This window comes from Eubalaena glacialis, chromosome 6 (assembly GCF_028564815.1).
Source record: "Eubalaena glacialis isolate mEubGla1 chromosome 6, mEubGla1.1.hap2.+ XY, whole genome shotgun sequence".
Classification (NCBI taxonomy): Eukaryota; Metazoa; Chordata; class Mammalia; order Artiodactyla; family Balaenidae; genus Eubalaena; species Eubalaena glacialis.
In genome coordinates this window covers 3408207-3431082 of record NC_083721.1, presented here as the reverse complement: position 1 = coordinate 3431082, position 22876 = coordinate 3408207, and the positions used below count along the sequence as shown (strand labels likewise).

The window sequence follows — 22876 nt, the reverse complement described above, 5'->3', positions numbered from 1 at the left end:
CGGGTGGGCCAGCAAGGGCCCATCTCTCTGCTCCCAGGTCCCCCAGCTCTGTCCACCCCGGACAGGGGCAGGGACCCAGCCCTCCTGGGATCATCATGGCACTAGGTCACGGGGCAGGAAAGGGGCAGGGACCCAGCCCTCCTGGGATCATCATGGCACTAGGTCACAGGGCAGGAAAGGGGCAGGGACCCAGCCCTCCTGGGAGGCCACACTCTCACCCTAACTCTGCCATCGGCCGGCTGGCTCCTTCCCCAAGAGCCCACCGGCCCCCAGAGCTTGCCTCCAGTTCAGACAAGAGCTGAGCCCAGGGCAGGGGACACTGGGAGCCCGGGAGGACAATGGGTGACCTCTTTAGCTGGGCCTTCGGGGGTGAACGGCCCGGGTGGAGGAGCTTCGGACTGGGAGCCAGAGGCCTGCCAGCCCCAGACCGATGAAAATGGGGCCCCAACCCCAGACTGTCTGGGAATGAGGGGAGCCGGTCTGGACTGGGGCCATGGGCTCCCTGAGGCTGAGCCCTGCTTTCCAGATTGAACGAGGGGAGGAGCTGGCTTGCAAGGCTCAGCCCAGCTCAGCCTCTGTCTGAACACTGGTGCTTGAAATGGACGAGAACCTGACACCCGTCCCGATAACAGAACCCTCCCCTGGCCTGAGGTCACTCCATCCAGGTAGTGAGAAAGGAAAACTGGCCATAGTTTTGCTATGGTCGCGTAGTGGGCTGAAAAACGGCTCCAAAGAGGTAAGGTCCCAATTCCTGCCACCTCTTATGAGGAAAATGGTCTTTGCATGTGGGATTGAGATAAGGCTTTTGATGGGGAGATTATCCTGGATTATCCTGCAGGCCCTAAACCTAATCACAGGAAACAGGGGATGTGATGCTCACAGACGAGGAGACAAGGCACACAGGGAGAAGCCATGTGACCTCGGGGCAGAGACTGGAGCCACACGGCCACACGTCAAGGATGCTGGGGCCACCGGGAGCTGGAAGAGGCAGGAGGGACCCTCCCCTAGAGCCTCTGAGGGGGCCTGGCCCTGCGACACCTTGATTTTGGACTTCCAGCCTTCAGAACTGGAAGAGAATAAGCTTCCTTTGTTTTCAACCCCCGCAGTTGGTGCTTTGTTACAGCAGTCCCAGGAAAGGCATCCAGCACCTTCTGTCAAAAGGTCTGATGCAGCCCTGCTGTTGTGTGGACCCAGGGGTTGGTCCATTCCATTCCCCGCGGACCTTTCACTTTATCATAATATTCCTGATGCAAATGTTCCTGATTTCAAAGTTCAACTCCTCCATGCTCTTCCAGGGAAGAAAATGCCCCCAATCCAAAACCTCAGCCCAAGGCAGTGATGGTGCTTTGAGACCATCAGTGAGCAGATCCAGGTTGGGAACACGTGTGTGTCCTGTGACCTACTGGGAAGATCCGTCCTCGGCAGGGGGAATGGAATAGAAAAGGGGTCCTGGTGTCAGTGCAGGCAATCCCATAGCCATACTTCAAAATGTAAGGCAGCAACGGGACTTCCCTGGTGGCACAGTGGCTGGGACTCCGCGCTGCAAATGCAGGGGGCTCGGGTTCGATCCTCGGTCAGGGAACTAGATCCCACATGCATGCCACAACTAAGGAGCCCGCGTGCCGCAACTAAGAAGCCCACCTGCTGCAACTAAGACCCAGTGCAACCAAATACACAATTGAAAAAAAAAATGTAAGACAGCAAGACGACCTTCCCCTTGGAGCTGCCGGAGGTCGGTGTTCGCATCCTGAACCAAATATCGGCGCCCTCCACCACGGTATTCACTTCACCTTGACCATGTGCCCATTTTGAAGACTTGGCCCCAAGGCCCTGAGAAACTACATATGGAGACCTTGACCGTCCCATCGGCTCACAAACACCACATTTCATGCGCCCGTCAGAACATAGTCAGGTCCACTGAGAAGAGCCCTGTGCGTCAAGCGGCTGGAGATTCTGCATCCCCGGGGGTGGGCGGGTTCCACGAGGGGTTGGGAGGGTCTGGCTGGGGCTGCCCATGGTGCCGGACCCAAGAGCGCTTGTGAGGCAGATGCAGTTTGCCTGAGACCCTACTTTCTGGTGTCTGCCCTTCTCAGAAATTCCCAACCACTTTCCAACATGCGGGGACTCTGCTGGGGCCCCTTCGTCCTTCTTGATGAACTTGAAGAAGTGCTGGGGGAGCAGCCAGAGGTGCAGACCCTTGAGGCCCCACCCCTGTCGGCAGAATCAATCCCAAGGGCGTGGTCAATAGCACTGGCTACGTTTCAAATGAACGCTGTGTCTCTCAGGGTGTTTACCTGTGAAAAATACCTACATTTTCCTCTCCAGGATTTGGGGGAAACCAGAGTGTGATTCTGGGTCTGGTGATGGCAGTTCACACGGAGGAGGGTCACATCTCGTCACCTCTTCCTCACCCCACTCAATAGCAAAGATACAGGGACTTCCCTGCCGGTCCAGTGGTTAAGACTCCACACTTCCAATGCAGGGGGCAAGAGTTCGATCCCTGGTCGGGGAACTAAGATCCCACAAGCTGCACAGAGCAGTCAAAAGAAAAAAATAGCAGATACAAAAATATCAGCTCTCTCATTTTCACCCTGAAGCCCACCTTCAGAGGGATGTGAGGCCAAAGATGGGGAGGGAGAGAAAGGGTCCACCTGAGGAAAAGGAGTGGTCAGGGCAAAGCAGACCTCTGGCTGGAGCTGTCTCCTGTCCAGATGCCCTCCCCCTTCTGACCGTCCCTGATGACCTTGGCCTGACCATCCCCAGTGATCTTAGCCCGTCCATCCCTGGTGACCTTGGCTCCAGGCATGACCAAGTCCCATGTCTTCCCTGGAGTCCCCCCAGCCCACCTCCTGCGGCAGGCACTGTCAGCTCTGCCCCTCATCCTCTGCCATCTGTGACTCAACTTTCCATGCTGGTCCAGAGGCCCCAGTGAGATCCGAGGCCCCCTAAGTGGGGCACCTGTGGACGGCAACTTGTGTCCCAGCATCTGGCACACGTGCCCCCGGACCCTGACGGCACGAGTCCCCAGAGGCAGCGGGCCTGTGTTGATGTGGAATTTCCCATCCTGCTCCAGAGTCGAGTCCGCCGAATGGTCTGGGCCTGGCACTGGGCAACACCGCCCCTGCCCCCGGGGCTGGGACGCGAGCTCCTTCAGGGTCCCGGCCCAGCCTCAGCGCCTCCCTCGAGAGGTTCTCTGTCATCTCTGGGCCTCCCAGGGGAGGCCTGTGCCCCACACAGCTGTCCTGGTGGCTCCACGTCGGCTCCGCCCTCAGCCTCTGCAGTTCTCTCTCACCTCTCTGGCCATCTCGGCTCTCGCTCATTCTCTCCATCCTTTTGGCAGAAAATGTGCTCAGGCTTCCTCTCAAGGTCAGCCTCTCCCTCCGACATAGCACAGCGAGGAGAAGGGCCAGCCCCAGCTCCCCTGAGGAAACCCCCAGCCACCCCGCATATAGGAGCCCCCTCCTCAAAGACACCCCACGCCACGGCCTGGAATGCAGCCCTTGGGTTAATTCCCCGAAGCACTGACCTCCCCAAGAGCAAAGGTGGACGTGAGCCCTGCAGTTGTGAGGCCCAAAGGCCGTCTGAGCCCCTGCCCAAAGCAAAGGGGGAGAGCTCCAGAGAGCTCTGCTGTTTCCACGGCTGGACCCTGCTAACCTCCTGTCGATGCCTTTCTCTCCCCAAAATAAATAAAGTGCTGTTTTCCCCTAGCACTCAGCCAAACAGAAAAACGCCAGCTATGGGAAAGAAGGGCCAGCTAGAAAGGAGAAAGAAGGGATAGATGCAGGGCTTCTCCCCTGGGTGCCCAGAGCTGAACACACACCCTGGCACCCTGGAGAACAGGGTGAATCACATTTAGGCAGAGAACCACATTTAACACACCAACACTGGGGTGGTCCCGGAGGCCCCCTCGGAGGAAAACGAGTGCCAGCAACAGAGGAGACTAGGATGGATGGATGGATGGTTAAATGATAGATAGATTAGATAGGTAGATAGATAGATGATAGATAGATAATAGATAGATGATTGATAAATAGATAGTAGATAATAGATAGATAGTTAGATAGATTTTATGGATATAGATATAGATATAGATATAGATATAGATATACACACACACAGATTGTCCCCAACTTACAATGCTTCAACTTACAGTTGTTTGACTTTACGATGGTGCAAAAGCAATATGCATTCATCCAATCCTCTCTCTGATGTTGGGCAGATATCAAATGATATTAAATGCATTTTTTACTTAAGATATTTTCAATTTATGATGGGTTTATTGGGATGTAACCCCATCCTACGTTGAGGAAGATTTGTACATATCTACATAGTATATACATACATCTATTATATATATCTATTATATATAATATATATTATGTAATCTATAATATTATAATAGATAGTATATTATAATACAGTACATTATGATAGATATTATATTATAATATAGTATATTATAAAGATTATAATTATATAATTGAATTACAATTACATATCATATTATAAAATAATAAATGTATATATTATTATATTTAGATAGATCCAGATCATTTCCTAAGAAGTCACCATGGAGGGGTGAATATTTGTGTTCCCCAACAAATTCCTATGTTGAAATCTTGTTGATCAATGTGATGGTGTTTGGAGGTGGGGCTTAGGTCATGCGGGTGGAGCTCTCATGAAAGGGGTTAGTGACCTTATGGAAAAGACCCCAGAGAGCTCCCTTACCCTCCACCGTGTGAGGACACAGTGAGATGTTAGCCCAAAAGAGGGCCCTCACCTAACTGTGCTGGTGCCTGATCTCTGGCACCCTGAGACTTCCAGCCCCTGGAACCGTGAGACACAAATTTCTGTTGTTTATAAGCCACCCAGGGTATTTTATTACAGCAGCCTGAAGAGACCAAGACAAGGGATAAGGACTTGGAAGAGACAGAAAGTAGACAGTTGATGTGCCATTATGTGGGTCATTCGTTCCACTTTCTTTTCATTACCTATGTGTGCTATAGTGCCCAGAAAATTAAAAGTTGCAAGAAATTACAGAGATCACCTGCAATTCCTAGCCCCTTCTCATCATAATGATCCTGGTAAAACGGGCTGTAGCTACTGAGCAAGGAAGGAAGAGACGTGGTGTCCAGGCCACCACTGGATGAGGAGGAGAAGCTGCTGGAACAAGTCTCATAAGGTGGGTGTTAACTCTCACGTGCCTTTCTTTCCACCATTCCAGGCCACCATAATGAGGAAAAGTGTCCTGGTGGTGCGCCATGGGGAGAGAGTGGACCAAATCTTCGGGAAGTCCTGGCTGCAGCAATGTTCCACTTCCGACGGTAGGTACAGTCCTGGCAGAATCCAGACGCAGGAATTAGACGGAGCTAACAGATGAGATCACATCTCAATTTTCTTAGCCAGAGCCCCTGGGGCACCATTCTTCAGAATGACCATGCATACACTGTTTATGTGGGATGGACACACGCTCCATCTCTCTCCACAGGCATTACATGTGTGCATGTGAGCGTGTATGCATCTGTAAGTATCTTACCTCAAACGCTTTGGGGAAGATGGAGGAATGGTTTTCAATAGTAAGCAAGTCTGCTGGAGTGACACATGGACAGCCCTGTGTGTCCTGGCAGCACACACATGGCATTTGGTTAGTGGGTAAGGCACTGCCTTGAGAGCAAGTCACTCTGACCGCAGTCACTGACCCTCACACATACCCCAACTTGCAATCTCACAGCTGCATCTTTCTGAGGTCATCTTCCCTGCGGTGGTCGCTTCCCTACAATGTTTGGCCGTGCTATACTCAACTGAAGGGCATATTTTTTAACGTGTTGGGTGCTTACCCCAATTTCACCCCTCTGGATGCCAAGAACTGAGAACAGGGCTTGTAGATACAAAATACCCACAGTCTCTGTACTGATCCACAATTGTATCACACACATCCCCTAATGGAAAGCCCAGAGTGCCACTATTTCTAAGCCATGGATAATTATATAAATGAAAGTATTGAATGAACCTAGTGATAAAATCCATTCACAGTGGCTGGACTTGCTGAGCCCTTGGGGATCCCTCCAGGAGCCCAACAGGCCAAGAAAGGGGGAAGTGAATAGGGGAAGCATTGGCAGATGACCTGAATGCACAAGAAAATTTCTGAGCAAATGACATCATGACTACACCTGTCTCCAAGAACCCATAGAACTAATGCTACGCTTGTCTCTACAAAACAAGACCAAGTAGAGGCACAAAGGCTCAAGGAATAAATAGGTGGCTCTGAAGATGCATTGACATTCAAAGAATTATAAGACACTTCTTGCAATAAAACAATTACTAAAACTACAGACTGAAATGGCACACATGTCAGTATGTATATGATGGTGGTGGTGGTGTGAGAACCAGACCAAACAACCAACATCAAAAAGAGTGACTGGACTTCATAAAAAGAGGGAAAATGTTTGGTCATCTATGCAAAAGATCAAGTCACCTATAAGGGAAAATATTTTAAAGGCACTGGAAATTCCCAGCTTAGAGGAAACTGCTGATGGATCTTTTTACCAGGTAAGGAAGCCCTGGTAAAGTGCATTGTGACAGTCTACTTGGTCTGAATTCTGCAAGTTGCAGTGTTTGATCAATTACAATGATGGGTATCTGGGGGCACTGCTGGCCTCCCCTTGCATTCCGGCGTCCCTCCTGGTTTCTGCTCACTTCTGCACGAAGGACCCACACCCTCTATGGCCCCTCACTTCCCAGCGGCGCTGGCCCAGGGCACCCCTATTCGCTCAGACTGTCCTCCCGTCAGAACCCAACCACCCCCCAGGTTCTCGGCTTCTTCTGAGCTCTGCCCTCTGCCTCACAAAGTGATCACAGATAAAGCATCAATGAGGGCAAAAGACCTCAATGGAGTAGTTTCACATTTGGGGATGACAGATGCCCTTGAGAATATGACACAAGTGACGGACCTTCGCTTTGAATGAAAAACAAATACCAGCTTTCCCTGCGGATACACCTAACACTTTGGCATTTAATAAAGGTCTGTAAAGCTTACAGTTCAAACAAAGTCTCTGCCAGTGGAAATTGCAGGGAGGCAGCTTCCAGAAACATCTTGCATGGAACCTAAAAACACAAGGCATGCAATGCAGGACCCTCTCCCGCCATCTGTATTCTGTCCTGTAGGCAATGGGACATCTTCAAGCTATGGGGATGGGTTGAGTTTCATCTAATTAATTAATACCAATTTGAGACTCTTATCAAGTTAGGCTAAATCAGTCTTGGTTCTTAATCAGGAAAATTGTATGAATGACTCTTCAGGGGGGTTTTGAGAGGACAAAGAAGGTCTCATGGTTCCTATGGCTGTAACATACGTTTTCTGTGTTTGAGGGAATGGGTGGTGAGAGTAGGACTTCCTCCTGGAATTGAATCCACATCACAGAGCATGCTCAAGAAAAAACACAGTTGACCACAATGTAAATAATTACCATGCTTCAAATGTGGGTTTTGATCTCAAGAGTTGAGTGGGACAAATATGCACTAACTCAGTGGAACTGAGCATCTGGTGCTTATTTATGCTTTAGGGAAATACTACCGGCCAGACCTGAACTTCCCTCGTAGTCTGCCCAGACGGAGCCGCGGTATCAAAGACTTTGAAAACGATCCACCTTTATCGTCCTGTGGAATTTTCCAGTCCAGAATGGCAGGTATGTTTGAGGATCATTCTAGTAGGAATAGTAACAATAGTTGTAGCAGTGATTATCACTCACGTGTGCTGAGCCCTTGCTACGTGCCCTTTGAGGTCAGATCTCCCTTTTATGTAAGGGCACCAGTCCTCATAAATTGCTTGTCTTAACTTGATCACCTCTATAAAGACCCTACATTCAAAGAAGGTCACACTGTGAGGCATGGGGTTAGGACTCCAACATACGAATTTAGGGAACAGAAATCAGCCCATCACAACATCCACGGAAACCTCACTGGTGTTGGTACCATGCAGATTTTGTACTGAAGAGATCTCCTTTCCCAAAGACCAGGTCCTCTAATTTTGCAAGAAGAAATGTGATTTACAGGCTTGTCCTTCCATGAGCCTCAGGGGGCTTGAGTTTCCATTACTGCAGATGACCATGAACTTGAAACAGCACCCACTTGATGGCTCACAGTTCTGTGGGTCAGAAACACAAACACAGCATGGCTGGGTTCTCTGTTCAGGGTCTCAACTCTGCTATCAAGCTGCTGGCTGGGCTGACTTCCCACCTGGAGCCTCCTGGAAGCAGTTCCACATTCATTGGGCTGGTGGGAGAATTCAGTTCCTTGTGGTTGTAGGACTGAAGTCCTCACTTCCTTGCCTGGTGCCAGCACAGGGCCTGCTGGATTCCTAGAGCCCACCCACATTCCTTGCAACATGGCCCCCTCCATCTTGGAAGCCAACAATAGAGAATTTATTGCACGTCAAATCCCTCTACCTTTGGTTTTTAAAAAAATTTTTATTAAAGTATAGTTGATTTACAATATCATATAAGTTTCAGGTATACAGCAAAGTGGTTCAGTTTTAGATAGATAGATAGATAAATGGATAGATAGATAGATGTTCTTTATCAGATTATTTTCCCTTATAGGTTATTACAAAATATTGAGTCTAGTTCCCTGTGCTATGCAGAAGGACCTTGTTGGTTGTCTATTTTATACACAGTAGTGTGTATATGTTATCTGACTTCTTTTCCGTGACCAGCTGGAGAAATCTCTGCTTTTAATGAGCTCACCTGAATGGGTCTGGCCCACCTGCGATAATCTCCCTTCTGCCTTATAATATAACCTGGTCACAGGGGTGCTAGCTCACCGTATTCACAGCTTCCACCCACACACCAGGGGATTATACAGGGTGTGTATACAGGGTGGTGGTGGGGATTCTTGGGGCCACTTAAGACCCTGCCTGCCACGGGTAGTAAGCCATCTGTTGGAGTTGACACCATGGGCAGCTACAGTTATGAAGAGGGCACTTCTCCACCTGCTGTCTTCCAGGGGAAGCTCTGCTGGACAGTGGCATCAGGATCACCTCCGTCTTCACCTCCCCAGCCCTCCGCTGTGTGCAGACAGCCAAACACATCCTGGAAGGTCAGTGAGAACTGCAGCTAGCTTCTCATGTGGCCTTGACCTCGTGACTCTTCTCTGGGGGGAGAGGATAGTGAGCAGAGGTGAGGCTGGGGTGGGTGACCATGAATGGCCACACAAAGTCACAAGACAGTTGTGAACCAGCCCTCAAGAACTGTTAGGAGGCACTGAGCCAGTTAGCATTTCTGGAAGGTCAGGATTGTAATTCACCTTTGGCCTGCTTCTGCCATGTGTTTTTTAAAAAGCTGGGGGCGAGGGTGTTCCCAGAGAGCTGGGAACTGCTGTGGTCCCTTCTTAAGTCCAAAATGCAGGACTCCCTGGGCAAGGGAATCGGCTCCTGGAAGCTGTTCAGCACCATCAAAAGCTGCTGTGTGATGGGAAGCCAGTGGCAGACCCTTCTGAGCAAGCATCCACCTACAGGAAGAAGCAAGTTCCTGCCAGAGATGGGCAGCCTGCCCTGGAGGTCCTGGTTCCACCCCTCCCAGTGTGGGGAAGGGGACACAAGACCTAGGTCACCATGCACACACGGCCGGTCCTCCACAGTGATGGGACTGAGGGCAGGGTGTGTGGACACAGGTGCAGCAGGTGGGCACGTGTGGAGGAGGGGGCTTGCCTCTGCTTTCTCAGAGACACAGGAAGTCAGGTGACCAGGTGAGCATGAGAAAGGGCAGCACTGAATGTGTGACATGCTTATTGGGGAGGGCGGCCAGGACAGGGACGGGGAAGTACAAGGTGACCACTGGGCAGCACAAAGGCCACTTGAGGTCATGGGCACGGCTTTACACGGAGACCCATCAACGGGGCTGGGGCTGCCCCCAGGCATGGCCCAGGAGGAGCAGGTGGAAATGGGGCTAACCCCGGACGGGTTTGAGAAGTAAGTATGATGAAGCAATAAAGGGTGCGAGGAGCTGAAGGTGCACGGGGGAGGGCCATGGGGATTGAGTGGAGATTTTAAGCTGTGTAAGGTAGGGAGTTAGGGGCCGGGGGAGGCGAACAATACCAAGCAAAGAATCAGCTCCGTGGAGTGAAATCCCAGGAGGTGGCTGGAGGGTTGGAATCAGATACGAGGGACAGGAGCCTACAGAGAAAGGAAGGCTGGCTGGAGATAGAGAAGAGGATGGCACTGAGCTTAGCGAGGGTTGCAGCTGCTGGGAATGACCTACCAGATCAAAGTCAGGGAGGAAGGACATCAGTGGAGGAGGGGGACAAAGAGCAAAGAGGCTGCTGCTGGACAAGCCGTCTTGCAGATAACGGCATCGTGCCTGGAGCGGTGTCAGAAAGAGGGCAGCAAGCAGACCTTCACGGGCGGAGCTGTTGAAATGATGGCGGGTCCGCCAGCCCGAGCACCACCCCAGTATCTCCCCCACGTGGATCAGAGAAGCTCTGACAAAGTGCCTTCCCGATTCTGCCATGCAGCTGGGAATCCCTCCCAGGGATGGACCTGATCCTTGCACAGGACCCGTGTGGGGTCGTGGCCAATCCAGTCCTTTCCTACCTTCTCATTAACATGCTGTTTCTTGATCCACTCGCTAAGTTGTGAGGGTAGAAACCCATTTCATCACCGTCCACTTTCGGAGGCCGTCTCTGTGCATCGTCAGCCCTGCAGACGTCCTCCGTTTGTCATTTCTCATCCGAGCGTGACAGGGGACCCTGGACTCCCCTGCACGGTTTCTCAGGTCCCTGAGACGGAGAAACACCCATGGTTTCCCCCGCTGTTGAGATTTGCATGTTCATTGCTTTGCTTCCCTGCAGCTCTGGGCTCTGGACCCATGGAGCCGAGGGCAGGTTAAAGCACAATGTCAGCTGCTAAACAAACCCGGGAGGGGCCCAGGACCCCACCGTGTTTGCTCTAAGTGTTTCCATTTGATAACTCTTAACAAATAGGACAGAAGAAAGCAAAATAGATATGAAGTCATTTTATGCCCGGATAGCTTAGGATCAATATATGTGTAATTAATTCAACAACTATAGCGATCAGATGTGAAGAAAGCAAGAAACACGCACAAATACAGGATAAAAGGTGACAGGCTCACCCCGGATTCTCCTGTGCCCCCCACCCGCCTTTAAACCCGCCATTTAATTGAGCTTATTTTGTTTTAACCCATCCGAGAGGCTGATACGTTTCCACTAACCTAAAAAAACACTTGAATCTCCATCTGAGGCTGGCAGCCCACAGGTGAGCGGGGGCGACAACGGCAGATTGCCTGTGTCCAGCCAGGCCAGCACGTGGATGTCTCAGACGGTGACTTCCTCCAAGTCGCCAGGCCCTTTCCTAGTGAGGCTCTCAGGCTCCCTTTCCCCACCCAGCCTCCCAGCAATGGGCACAACATATGAAAAAAAAAGATAAGGAATATTCTTTTGGCCTTAAACGAATATAACTGAGAGCTTCAAAAACACTTTTCGTAACTTTATCCCCTTTTTGTTATCATCCATGTTTCCTCATTATGAACATATCTGTTCCAATTTCTCTGACTTCTATTATGTGGATCTCTTGCATTTAAAATAAGAGCTCCCCAAAATGTTTTCTGACAATGATCATGTCAATGTCTTTAACATGATCTCTCATTGACTTTTACTCTATATGCAGATGAGGAGGAGGACGAAGTCAGTTTAAAGAACATAAATTCATAAATCCTGTGTTAATCCAGAAAAGCAGGATCCCCGGCTTCTTCATATGTCCTCAAACATGACCATCCTGTTTTCCAGAATGCTAAGCTTTATCTCACCACCATGTCAGTGAATGTCCAGATGGACCATTTCCCAAAGTGTGATCCACAGAACAGGAAGAGGGCCCAACGCCATTTGGGACACTCTCCAGATTCTTTTTTTTAAATTTTGTAGAGTATTATTTTTCTTTTTTCAATTTATTTTTTATTGAAGTATAGTTGAATTACAATGTTGTGTTAATTTCTGCTGTACAGCAAAGTGACTCAGTTATATGCATATATGTTCTTTTTCATATTCTTTTCCATTATGGTTTATCACAGGATATTGAATGTAGTTCCCTGCGCTCTACAGTAGGACCTTGTTGTTTATCCAGCCTATATATAATAGTTTGCATCTGCTAATCTCAAACTCCCAATCCATCCCTCTCCAAACTCTTTCTTCGTGTCACCTCTTCCCGGTGGACACGAGCCCCTCACAGGCTGCAGGAGAGCCCAGGAGCCCCATCAACCAGGCTTAACTCTCTTTTCTAAATGTGCTTTGCAAAGGAACCCATTTCATGGGCCTGAAATACATTTTGGGAATGGATTTGATTGCCAGCATTTCCGTTTGATGTCATTTTCTCCATTTCGAATAAAAACATTAAGGTCTTGTTTTTCCCCCACTCAAAAAGAGGTGGCCTTAGTTTACAGGTCTCTTACTGAAGGTATAAAAAAAAAAGTCAGTTTATGGAATGTGCTTTTCTGTAGCAAACATATGTACTATTTTTGGCAAAACAGATGAAGTATACTTAGATGCAAATATGATTATATGAAGTTTTGTCCAAAACAACTTCACCAGTTAGATTTTACTGAATTCATGACTTCCATTTCCAGTTTTTAAAATTTACAATAGAAAGTGGAGGTTTTTTCTCATTAAAAAAAAAAAATCCTAAGGAAGGGCGAATTGTGAGAGATAGAATGTTCCAGAAGGTGACTCCCATCCACCCTCCGCTTCAGCTCAGTCTGGGGTAAGTGTTTACCAGGATGGCGCTTCCGTGTGACTAACAAGCTCCACGATTGCCCTCGTCTTTTCCTCAGATCATTGGACCAGCCAGGTCCTCATAGGTGCAGGCTCCTTCTCGACCCAAGGAGGAACCCGGGTGCCGCGTGCTATGGGGCTGCATCGGGTCATCAGGATGAGCACCAGGGAGGCCGCTGCCAGTGGCACCTCCCAGATCCCAAGAGACTCTGGCCCTTCCTGATGAGCAGAGGGTCATCACTCCTCTCATACCCTCCAACTGCCCGGTGGCTTTTGTCTGAGAAATAGTGTGTCCGTGCCTAATCACAGGGCAATATTCAGCAAAGCAAAAAAAAAAAAGTCAGATTTTTTCCCAAAGGTTTGATTTAGACCTAGGAAGAGACTTATTTACAGAAAGCCAAAATAGACACCGAAGACGATAAACACTTGTATTCTGTTGAATCCAGAGCTCAAACTGGAGAAGAAAATTAAGATAAGAGTGGAGCCCGGAATCTTTGAATGGACCAAATGGGAGGCTGGCAAAACCACCCCGACCCTCATGACCCTGGAAGAGCTGAGAGAGGCGGATTTCCACGTCAGCATGGATTATAGGTGAGCCGCCTCACGTTGTCTGCTGCTGGGGTTTTCTCGTTCTTGTTAAAGAAAAATTACTCACGACATTTGTTAAAGGTAATAAGGAAGGCTTTATTCAAGAGGGACCACTGCAGTGGGGGATTTGCAAAAGGTAAGGAAGATCAGATTCCCCTCCGAATATAAGGCCAAGTGGGGATTCTTCCTCCCAGGAACAGGGTGGGGCGATGGGAGATTCTTAAGAGAACAGGGTGATTCTTGCTAAACGGAACCTAAAAGGATCCTTGCAGCAGGCAGGCCAGGGGATCAGACACCTCCTGGGGTTGGAGGGGAAGCCGAGTTTGCTCGGATATCCAGAGTTGTCAGATATGGGGGTGGGCGATTCTGGCTAAACTGAGTCCACAAGGTTGGATGTGAAGCCCACAGGTCGGGCCCGTTGAGAAGAGGGTCAGTCAGTCTGGCTAGAGTTCGTCAGCCAGAGAACCTGCATCTCCCGCTGCCCGTGGCTGGCTGCGCCATCACAAGCCTGTGTGCGGGTGCTCAGTGAGAAGGTTCGCTGGAGGCCCAACGCCAGCTCTTTGCTGGTTTTGAGCACAAAACTGGAGGCTCGTTGCTGACCGTGAGCCCTGGCTAGAGGCGAGCCGTCTCCCCCCTTCTGCTCCCCTCCCCTTCCTCCAGGCCCGCCTTCCCCCTTCCCTCCCTCCTGCCTGCCGAGCGCTACGAGGATTACTTGCACAGGTGTGCGGTGAGCATGGAACAGATCGTCAGCACCCGCCCGCAGGACGGTAAGTGCCCCCATCGTCCTCGGGTACCAGTCGCCCTGGGGGTTGGGTTCTCACCTCCGGGATGGAAATGATTGATTTTTGAACCTAGGGATGCCCCAACCTCCCCTGCCCCATTTCCCTGCCACTGGAGTGCTACACTGCTGCCTCTGCATAGACGCATGCCCCCCGACCCAGGCCCTGGGGCCCCTGATTCCGGAACCAAGAGCTGATGGGATCCAGGACAGAAGGGTCGACACAGACCACCCACGCCCACTTCCTAGGAAACAAAAGAAACTAAGAACCAAGCAGCCAAATGTTGGGTCATTTTTAAATGACAATTCGGACAAAGCATCTGTTTAAGTTGATGGTCGAGACCATTAAAGAAATTTGAACATGGAATTTAAATCTGGAATCTGAATATGGAAGTATTTAAGAAATATTAGGGCTTCCCTGGTGGCGCAGTGGTTGAGAATCTGCCTGCTAATGCAGGGGACACGGGTTCGAGCCCTGGTCTGGGAAGATCCCACATGCCGCGGAGCAACTAGGCCCGTGAGCCACAACTACTGAGCCCGCGTGTCTGGAGCCTGTGCTCCGCAACAAGAGAGGCCACGATAGTGAGAGGCCCGCGCAACGCGATGAAGAGTGGCCCCCGCTTGCCGTAACTAGAGAAAGCCCTAGCACAGAAACGAAGACCCAACATAGCAATCAATCAATCAATCAATCTTTAAAAAAAAAAAAGAAATATTAATGCTAATTTTGTGAGGTGTGATAATAGCATGGTTGTGTGTAAGAATGAAAAGTCCTCCTTTGGAGATGCAAACCGAGGTACATCCTGTGAAATGGCGTGAAGCTTGGGATATGCTTTAAAATACTTTGCTAAGTGTCCATCAACTGATGAATGGATAAAGAAGATGTGGTGCATATATACAATGGAATATTACTCAGCCATAAAAAAAGAATGAAATTTTGACATTTGCAGCAACATGGATGGACTTGAAGGGCGTTATGCCAAGTGAAATTAGTCAGACAGAGAAAGACAAACACTTTACTTATATGTGGAATCTAAAAAATACAACAAACTAGTGAATATAACAAAAAAGAGGCAGACTCACAGATATTGAAAACAAACGAGGAGTACCAGTGGGGAGAGGAAACGGGGAGGGGCAAGATAGATTAACCTCGGGGATTAAGAGGTAAAAGCTATTAGGTATAAAATAAGCTACAAGGATATATTGTACAACATAGGGAACATAGCCAATATTTTATAGCAACTAAATGGCGTATAAACTTTAAAAATTGTGAATCACTATATTGTACATCTTACATAATATTGTAACTTATACAGTATAATATGGTACATAAACTATACTTCAGTAAAAATAAAATAAAAATACTTCACAGAAAAGGGGTGGGGTAGCAGACAGATGATACAAGATGGGCAAAATGTCAACAACCGTTGGAGGTCCCTGATGGGAACACGGGGATTCATCAGACCCGCTTTTGGGGTATATATGAAAATGTCCATAGTAAAACTCGAAAATCGAATCCTATAAGATTTAAGTTAGCAAGTGTGTATTGAACATCAGCAATGTGTCAGGTACCAAATAAAGCATCATGGGAAAAATCTAAGCAAAGAAGACACACGTTCTACCCTCAAAGGGTATGAATATTGTTGGAGGAAGAGGCGCAAACATCTGGAATATTAGGAATATTAAATAACATGAAAAAGAGCTCAGAAGGAGTCGATAAGGGACCACCCGGCCCACTTGCCCCACCATCGTTCTTTCCATCCGTCGTCCAAAGAAGCTCAGGGGACCAAAGACTCCGATGACCAGGACCTCGGGGACAGCTGAGCCCCTGCCCTCCCCCCAGAGTCCCCAGTGCACCGTGGGGCACGTGCTCTGAGACCTCAACCTTGCGGTGTCCAGCACCCCAAGCACACCCGGCCACAAGACCGGTCTATGTGACCTGTTTTGACTGATGGGCACCCTGGAGAAGGTGCTTTTGGAAACCACACCTTAGTGACCTTTGATTCATTATCAGTCTCACGTTGCTCACAATTATTGCCACAGGCCATCAGAGGACAGAATGAAATGAGGGCCTTTCCTGCACCCAGGCCCCGCCCTGGCCCACCTGTCTCCACCTGACCCAGGCTGAAATTCAGTGTCCACGGATGACCCTCCTTCCAAACATCTCCCTACGGTCCTGAGGGCTTCTGGAAGCGGATGAAGAACCATTGCTTCATTACCTCTGGGGTCTACTGACCCCTGCCTGTGACACAGGTGGCCACTGCCTGCTGCAGGGATGCAGACCCATCCACCCATGGCTGTGGCAATTGGCTGAGGCACCGAGGATGCAGCACCTGAGCAGTGGAATGAGTAGGGTTTGGAAGGCAAAGGCTGGGCCAGGAGGAGGCGGAGGGCGTGAGCAGGCCAGGAAGACGAGGGGCGTGTGGATCAGTGGACAGAGCAACGGAAAGTCCAGCGGGGCTGGAGGGTAAAAGCTCGCACCTGCCAATCCCCCGGCACTGGTGGCCCTTCACAGGCTTTACCTGTTAGGTCCTCACCCTCCCGTGCGGTCTGAAATATCACCTCCACTGACACCATGTGACTTGGAAGCTCAGAGGGTCTAGGAGGCCGTGGTGTCCAGGCGGCCCAGCTGGAGAGCACAAGCCAGGGGTCAAACCTGCATGTCCGGCAACCTCACCATGACCTTGGAGGCCAAAGAAATGAGTGTGAAATTACTCAGAAATAACACAGGAGAAGCAGGTGGGGGCTTGGCTCTGGGTGTCACACTGGAGAATCTATAGCCACATTAGGGGCAAATGAATAGACCGTTCTGTGACTCGCAGCTTTCCAGGGAAGCTCTGGTTCTGATTTCGTCCTCAGGTGGTGGGCTGGGTCCGGCCCCAGGGCCTCCCTGGCTCACCCGCGGGTCTGACTCCCAGCCTTGCCCGTGCCTGTCACCTTCAGGAGACTCACTCGGCCCTGGACTCTGGGGGTCTTTCTGTAAAGCGAGAGTCACCCGCGGCCCCTTTGGGATTGAGCAGCTGATCTTTCTCAAGCTCACAGGCGAGGCCTGGATGAGGCCGCTCAGCGCACGGTGCCGTCGCATCCCTGAAGCTTGCGGGCAGGTGCAGCCACCTGAGCCCCGCGCAGGATGCGACGGGCTCAGAAGAACTTCTACACAAACGAGAGGCCGACTGCCAGTGTTATTCAGCTCTTACCAACCACGCCTCCCTCCTACCCGGGGTCCCTCAAGGCCTCAGGGCACCACGAGCTTGTTCCACCCGACAACTTTGGGCACCCCCCTCCCCGTCTAATAAGAGGCGTTCTCTGTGCCTGCTCTGACCTCGGGGTGTCCTTTCTCCCACAGTGGGCGTCATCCTGGTCGTGGGCCATGGCTCGGCGCTGGACTCCTGCACGCGCCCACTCCTTGGGCTGCCGCCCCGGGACTGCACAGACTTCACCCAGCTAGTGAGGAAGGTACGAGCCCCCTCGTTTCTCTTTCTGCCGCAGAAACAGGCAGCCCGACGATGCGGCGTCACCACACACCCCTCTCAGAACGAAGACAAGAGTCCTGACAACCCAGGGCAGCAGGGACCCACCTGTCACCTGAGAACGTGCCCGCCTGCTCTGATGCAAAGGGCAGCCTTGGGCAGGGAGCTGACGGGGGAGGTTTGTCATCTTTCTCATTATGGCAACTGTGGCCATTTGCTACCAACATAATATAAAAAACAAGACAGAGAACTTTTATTATCAGGTCACATGATAATCCCTTGTCACTCCAGTAGTTGAGCACTTGGTGCAGTGGGGGGTGAGACATTTGGATAAGAAGAGAAAGCGCGGTTGCTGGGCTGACTTGCTCTGGGGACTGGGGGGCTGACGGACAGAAGGGAGCCCCTCCCTCTTGCCTTTGGAGTCATCCAGCCTCGGAACACACGAGCTGGTCAAAGCTGCTGGGGTGCCTGGTGCCGGGCCGGGGCCGTATAAACACATACTGAAAAAGCAAGCAGGTGACGGATGTGTAGAGAAGGATAACGGGTACTTTGGACCAACCTGTGGAGTATCACCCAGCAAAGCAGAGGTGGCTTTTATCCAGATGGCAAGGTGAATGGAGGCGGGAAACTCAGGGCTCAGACCCCGCCCCACATCCCTGCCCCCTAAATCTACTCAGGGCCTTGCTCCTGCTGACATCGCCATGTCTCCCGTCCCCGCATACTCCGACGTGGCCGCTCCTATTCTTGCATCCCTTCCCACCCCGGGGCCCCCTGGGGGTCCTCGTCATCCACGCAGACAGCAGTGCTGCACACGCCAGACGCTGACTGAGATTGCATGTCAATTGCATGTTGACACGGTTCCAAGATCCCATTAGTCTTTGTGGCCAAATTCCCACCCACTCCCCTGACCCTTGGCCTCCTCTCTCGAGATGTCAGCCTTGAACTTCCAAACTCCCGCCACTTTCTTACACTGAGGATTTGGTGTCCACCCCCCACCCCATCCCCAAGTTAGCTAGACTTGCCAGTTAATATCAGAAATTCATCAAGGGCTTTACCAATCAACGATGGGCCTTAAAGTCAGAGGCAGCTGAAAACGGACATTCAGGAGCCCACCCCCATCACACTCATCCCTGAACCCTCCCCCCAGTCTCTACAAACAGAAGGAGAGAGTGTCCCTGAGTCAACGCCAGCCCTCACTTGGATCCTGCCCCCCAGGTTGGAATTTTTGCACGTTTCTTCTAACCAAGGAATTTCCGGACATTGAAGAGAGGGGGAAAAAAGGAAAGCAGAACATGTAAACAAACAAAGCCTTAAAAACAAAGATCTGCTCCAAACCATTTATTTTACAGGGAATTGAGGTCTAAAGTTTCGCTTTGTCCTGTAATCTTGGGTTTAAAAACACAATACCTGTATCTTTTTGTGATGCTGAGTTCGAGAATGGAAGCCACTCTTGAAGCAATAGGGTAGACAGAAGGGGTTCTCAGCCTCAACATTGTTGACATTTGGGCAGGACGGTGCTGTGCTATGGGGACTGTCCTGTGCATTGTGGGATGCTGCTAAACATGCTGGCCTCTACTCCTGAGATGCCGTAGCACCCCCAGCTGTGACAAAGAGTAAGGTCTGCAGACATTTCCCACTGCCCGTGGGAGGGGCGGGGAGTCCCCACTGAGGGCTGCTGTGTTGGATGTTGGTGCTGCGTTCAAGGCATCGTGGGTACGTCACGCCAGCCTCCAAGGCTGTTGGCTTTGGAACAAGTCTGAAATCCATGGACCTGGTGTAAAATAATAATAAGTGATTTAACTCTGTTCCAGATCCCTTCTCTGGGTATGTGCTTCTGCGAAGAAAACAAAGAGGAAGGAAAATGGGAGTTGGTGAACCCTCCCGTGAAGACGCTGACTCATGGCTCAAACTCAGCGTTTAACTGGAGTAACTGGATCCCGGGCAACTAAGAGCCACCTCTACATTTGCATAATTCACAATGATGAAGAGGGGAAACGCTTCGCAGTGGCTGTAAGATACTGTTATTTGAAAAGATCATAGTCTCCCCTAATATGACTTGTAGAAGCACAAAAGGCACTTTTAGATACCAGAGTGTTTGCCCTCTGCGGATCGTCATCCTGTGAGCTTACCTGTGGGGATGCCACCTTGTACCATGTGCATTGGCCAAGTGGCTTGGAGGGGAATGAGGAACCATGACACTGACCCCACAGAAAATTCTACTTTACTTTATATGTTTTTATTCATCAAGTTCCCAATCGTTTTTTTCTTTTTCTGTTTCAATCACTCTTTGGCTATGTCCACATAGGCCAAAAGAGGTGGAATATTGAATAAAATGGTGCAAGAGGGCTTCCCTGGTGGCACAGTGGTTGAGAATCTGCCTGCCAATGCAGGGGACATGGGTTTGAGCCCTAGTCTGGGAGGATCCCACATGCCACGGAGCAACTAAGCCCGTGAGCCACAACTACTGAGCCTGCGCGTCTGGAGCCTGTGCTCCGCAACAAGAGAGGCCGCAATAGTGAGAGGCCTGCGCACCGCGATGAAGAGTGGCCCCCGCTTGCCGCAACTAGAGAAAGCTCTCGCACAGAAACAAAGACCCAACACAGCCAAAAATAAATAAATAAATTAATTAATTTTTTAAAAAATGGTGCAGGAAAACCACCTACCAGATCAAAACCGGGAAACAGGCTTGGTGACCACAGACCAGGTATTAGTTTCCTGTTGCTGCTGTAACAAGTAACCGCACAGCGCTGATTAGAGACATAACTTTTTAAACACACACGTGTTTACTCTGTTACAGTCCTGCAGGTCAGCAGTTCTGAAATAGGCCAGCGGGTTCCTTTCCTTCCTCGGCCCTGGGGAGAGTCTGCTTCCCTGCTTCTCCAGGCTTTAGAGGCGCCTGCATTCCTTGGCTCACAGCACCTTCCTCTGTCTTCAAAGGCAGCAGTGGTGCCTCTTCAGATCTCCCTGTTCCTCTCCTTACAGTCACATTGCCTTCTGCTTCTGACCTTCCTGTCTCCCTTTTGTAAATTCCCCTGGGATTACATTGAACCCACCCAATAATCCCAATAATCTGGGAATATCTCCCCATCTCGAGACCCATAACTTAATCCCACCTGCAAAGTCCCCTTTGCCATGTGATGTAATGTAGTCACAGGTCCAGGGATTAGGATGTGCACATCTCTGGGGCTGCTCAGTCTTCAGCCCACCCCACCCCCAATCCTTCCAAGCACTTCCAGCTGCTTATACAGAGGCCAGGGTGTAAGGATTTGTGACATCCCCCCTTGGTGCAGGTCTTATTCAGCTTCTCTTTTTCTCCCTTTGATCAAGTGGAGGGGGGAGGGGAGCTTTGCAGATGGAAGCAGTGGGTCCTGCCCTGACTAACAGGAAGGAAAAACCAGAGAGCCCCCAAGCCCACCAGGCACAGTGAAGTATCCAGAGATGGTGTATCCAACGGTGGTCTGACTTTGAAGAAGCTGGTCCAGGCAGTGGATGGGGGGCCCCCAGCGGTGTCCTCTCACCCCATCTTTGCTGAAGAAAAAGAAAAAGTCCTCCAAGTGCTCAGAGGGAAGGCACAGTCGTGGTTGGATGTGCTACACCACCACCTCGCAATCCCTCTGGGTTCGCTCCTGGATATCCCAGTGCCACACGGATCTTCTTAATCACGATGATGATAAAAACTTCACAAATCAAGCAAATGGGGTTTACATAGTGGTCACTGCTTTGGGGTGGTCCACAAGATGTCCGGGTTCACCCTCTCGGGGGGGAGGCTTCTGGGTCTCACGCCCCTGGGTGATGAAGGGGGCAGACAACCACCTCCTCTTCACTGGGCTGCTGATGGGGGTTTACACGGGACGACAAGATGGGTTTGAATCTTGGAGCTCGAAGTCAAGTGTGCAAGAAACACTGTTTTCTTTATATTCTCTAATTCTTCTGACTAGCCCCCCACTTCTGCTGCAAAGATAGAAAAGCCCACTTCTGTCATTCTTGGCTTCCAGAATGACCCTCACTGTGCGGGACGTCCTTGGGCACAGAGCTGTCCTGAGGAGGGGCAAGGATGGAGGTGTCTTTGGAAGCTTTTCATTATTTGGTGTAAGTTTTCAACTCTATGAACTAATAAGGAACCAAAAAAGAAGGAAAGAAAGGTTTCTGAGCACTCCCCTCTTTCCTCTTTCCTTTGGCCCTGCTGGTCCTCGGGTGTTTACAAGCCTAGTCTGAGCCCTGCTGACGTCAACTGGAAATAGATGTCCTGTGCCCACCGGTGCCCACCTCCGACCCCACCCACATTATCTCTTTGATTTCCTCACCTGTGAGCTTGAAAAACAAAACCTGGAAAGGAACCCTCCACCGTGTTTTGCTTGCTGCCCCCCACATGGTGGAGGTTAATGTTGTTTAAGAACTTTGTGGCACAATGACTGGGGTTTCTCCTGGCCAATACTTGGCTCTTTCAGAAGATGAGAGGAGGCTGAAAGGGGGAGGAGGAGCTGGCCTTGGGCTGCGAAGGAACTGAGGAACCTGAGCTCATGCCTGTGACAGAGAAGCCCTCAGCCACAGGTCTGGGGCCACCCATCCCTGCAAACACTGCTAAGTTTCTCTGAGAAGAAAGAGCCATCATGATTTTCCACTGAAGCAAGTCTTATTTTAGCACCAAATTTGAGATGCTTTAGGTATGAGTCATGTTGGTGAATTTTATGGGTTGAATCATGTCCCCCCAAATTTTATAAGTTGAAGTCCTAACCCACAGCACTTCAGAATGTGACTTCTATTGGAGATGGGTCTTTAAAGAGGTGACAAAACTAAAATGAGGTCATTGGGGTGGGCCCTAATCCAAGATGACTGGAGTCCTTATAAGAAGAGGAGATTAGGACACAGACATACAGAGGGACAATCATGTGAGGACACAGGGAGAAGAAGGCCATCTACATGCCCAGGAGAGAGACCTCAGAGGAACCAGCCCTGCCCACACCTCAATCTTGGACTTCGAACCTCCAGACTATAAGACTAAAATAAACAACTGTTTTTTGAGCTGCCCAGCCTGTGACACTTTGTCAAGGCAGCCCCAAGACACTACTACAGAGCATAGAAAACATTGATACAAACACCAAAAATGGATACTTCTGAAGGGCTGGTTACTGGCCAGGGCATGCAGCTCAGCACAAGGTCCATAATAAATGTCACCATCAACCGAGCCTGTTTAAAGCGTCCAGATCCATACACGACCCCTCCTGACTTTTTCTGTACTTATTTTCAAACAGTTAACATAAAAATCTAA

The 22876-nt window shown here is 50.2% G+C and overlaps 1 protein-coding gene across 2 annotated transcripts in view; it reads left to right on the top strand.

Moving 5' to 3' along the window:
• The window catches only part of UBASH3A (ubiquitin associated and SH3 domain containing A), a 38823-nt gene extending 19267 nt beyond the window's left edge, over positions 1 to 19556 (top strand). The window contains exons 8-14 of one of the 2 annotated variants that reach the window (XM_061192836.1): positions 5225 to 5324; positions 7563 to 7685; positions 9001 to 9093; positions 13221 to 13365; positions 14023 to 14129; positions 17484 to 17593; positions 19419 to 19556. In XM_061192836.1, coding sequence (XP_061048819.1) covers positions 5225 to 5324; positions 7563 to 7685; positions 9001 to 9093; positions 13221 to 13365; positions 14023 to 14129; positions 17484 to 17593; positions 19419 to 19556 — 816 coding nt within the window. The remainder of the gene's footprint in view (positions 1 to 5224; positions 5325 to 7562; positions 7686 to 9000; positions 9094 to 13220; positions 13366 to 14022; positions 14130 to 17483; positions 17594 to 19418) is intronic. The other variant, XM_061192837.1, reaches the window with a different exon arrangement.
• The last annotated feature ends 3320 nt before the right edge of the window (positions 19557 to 22876 follow it).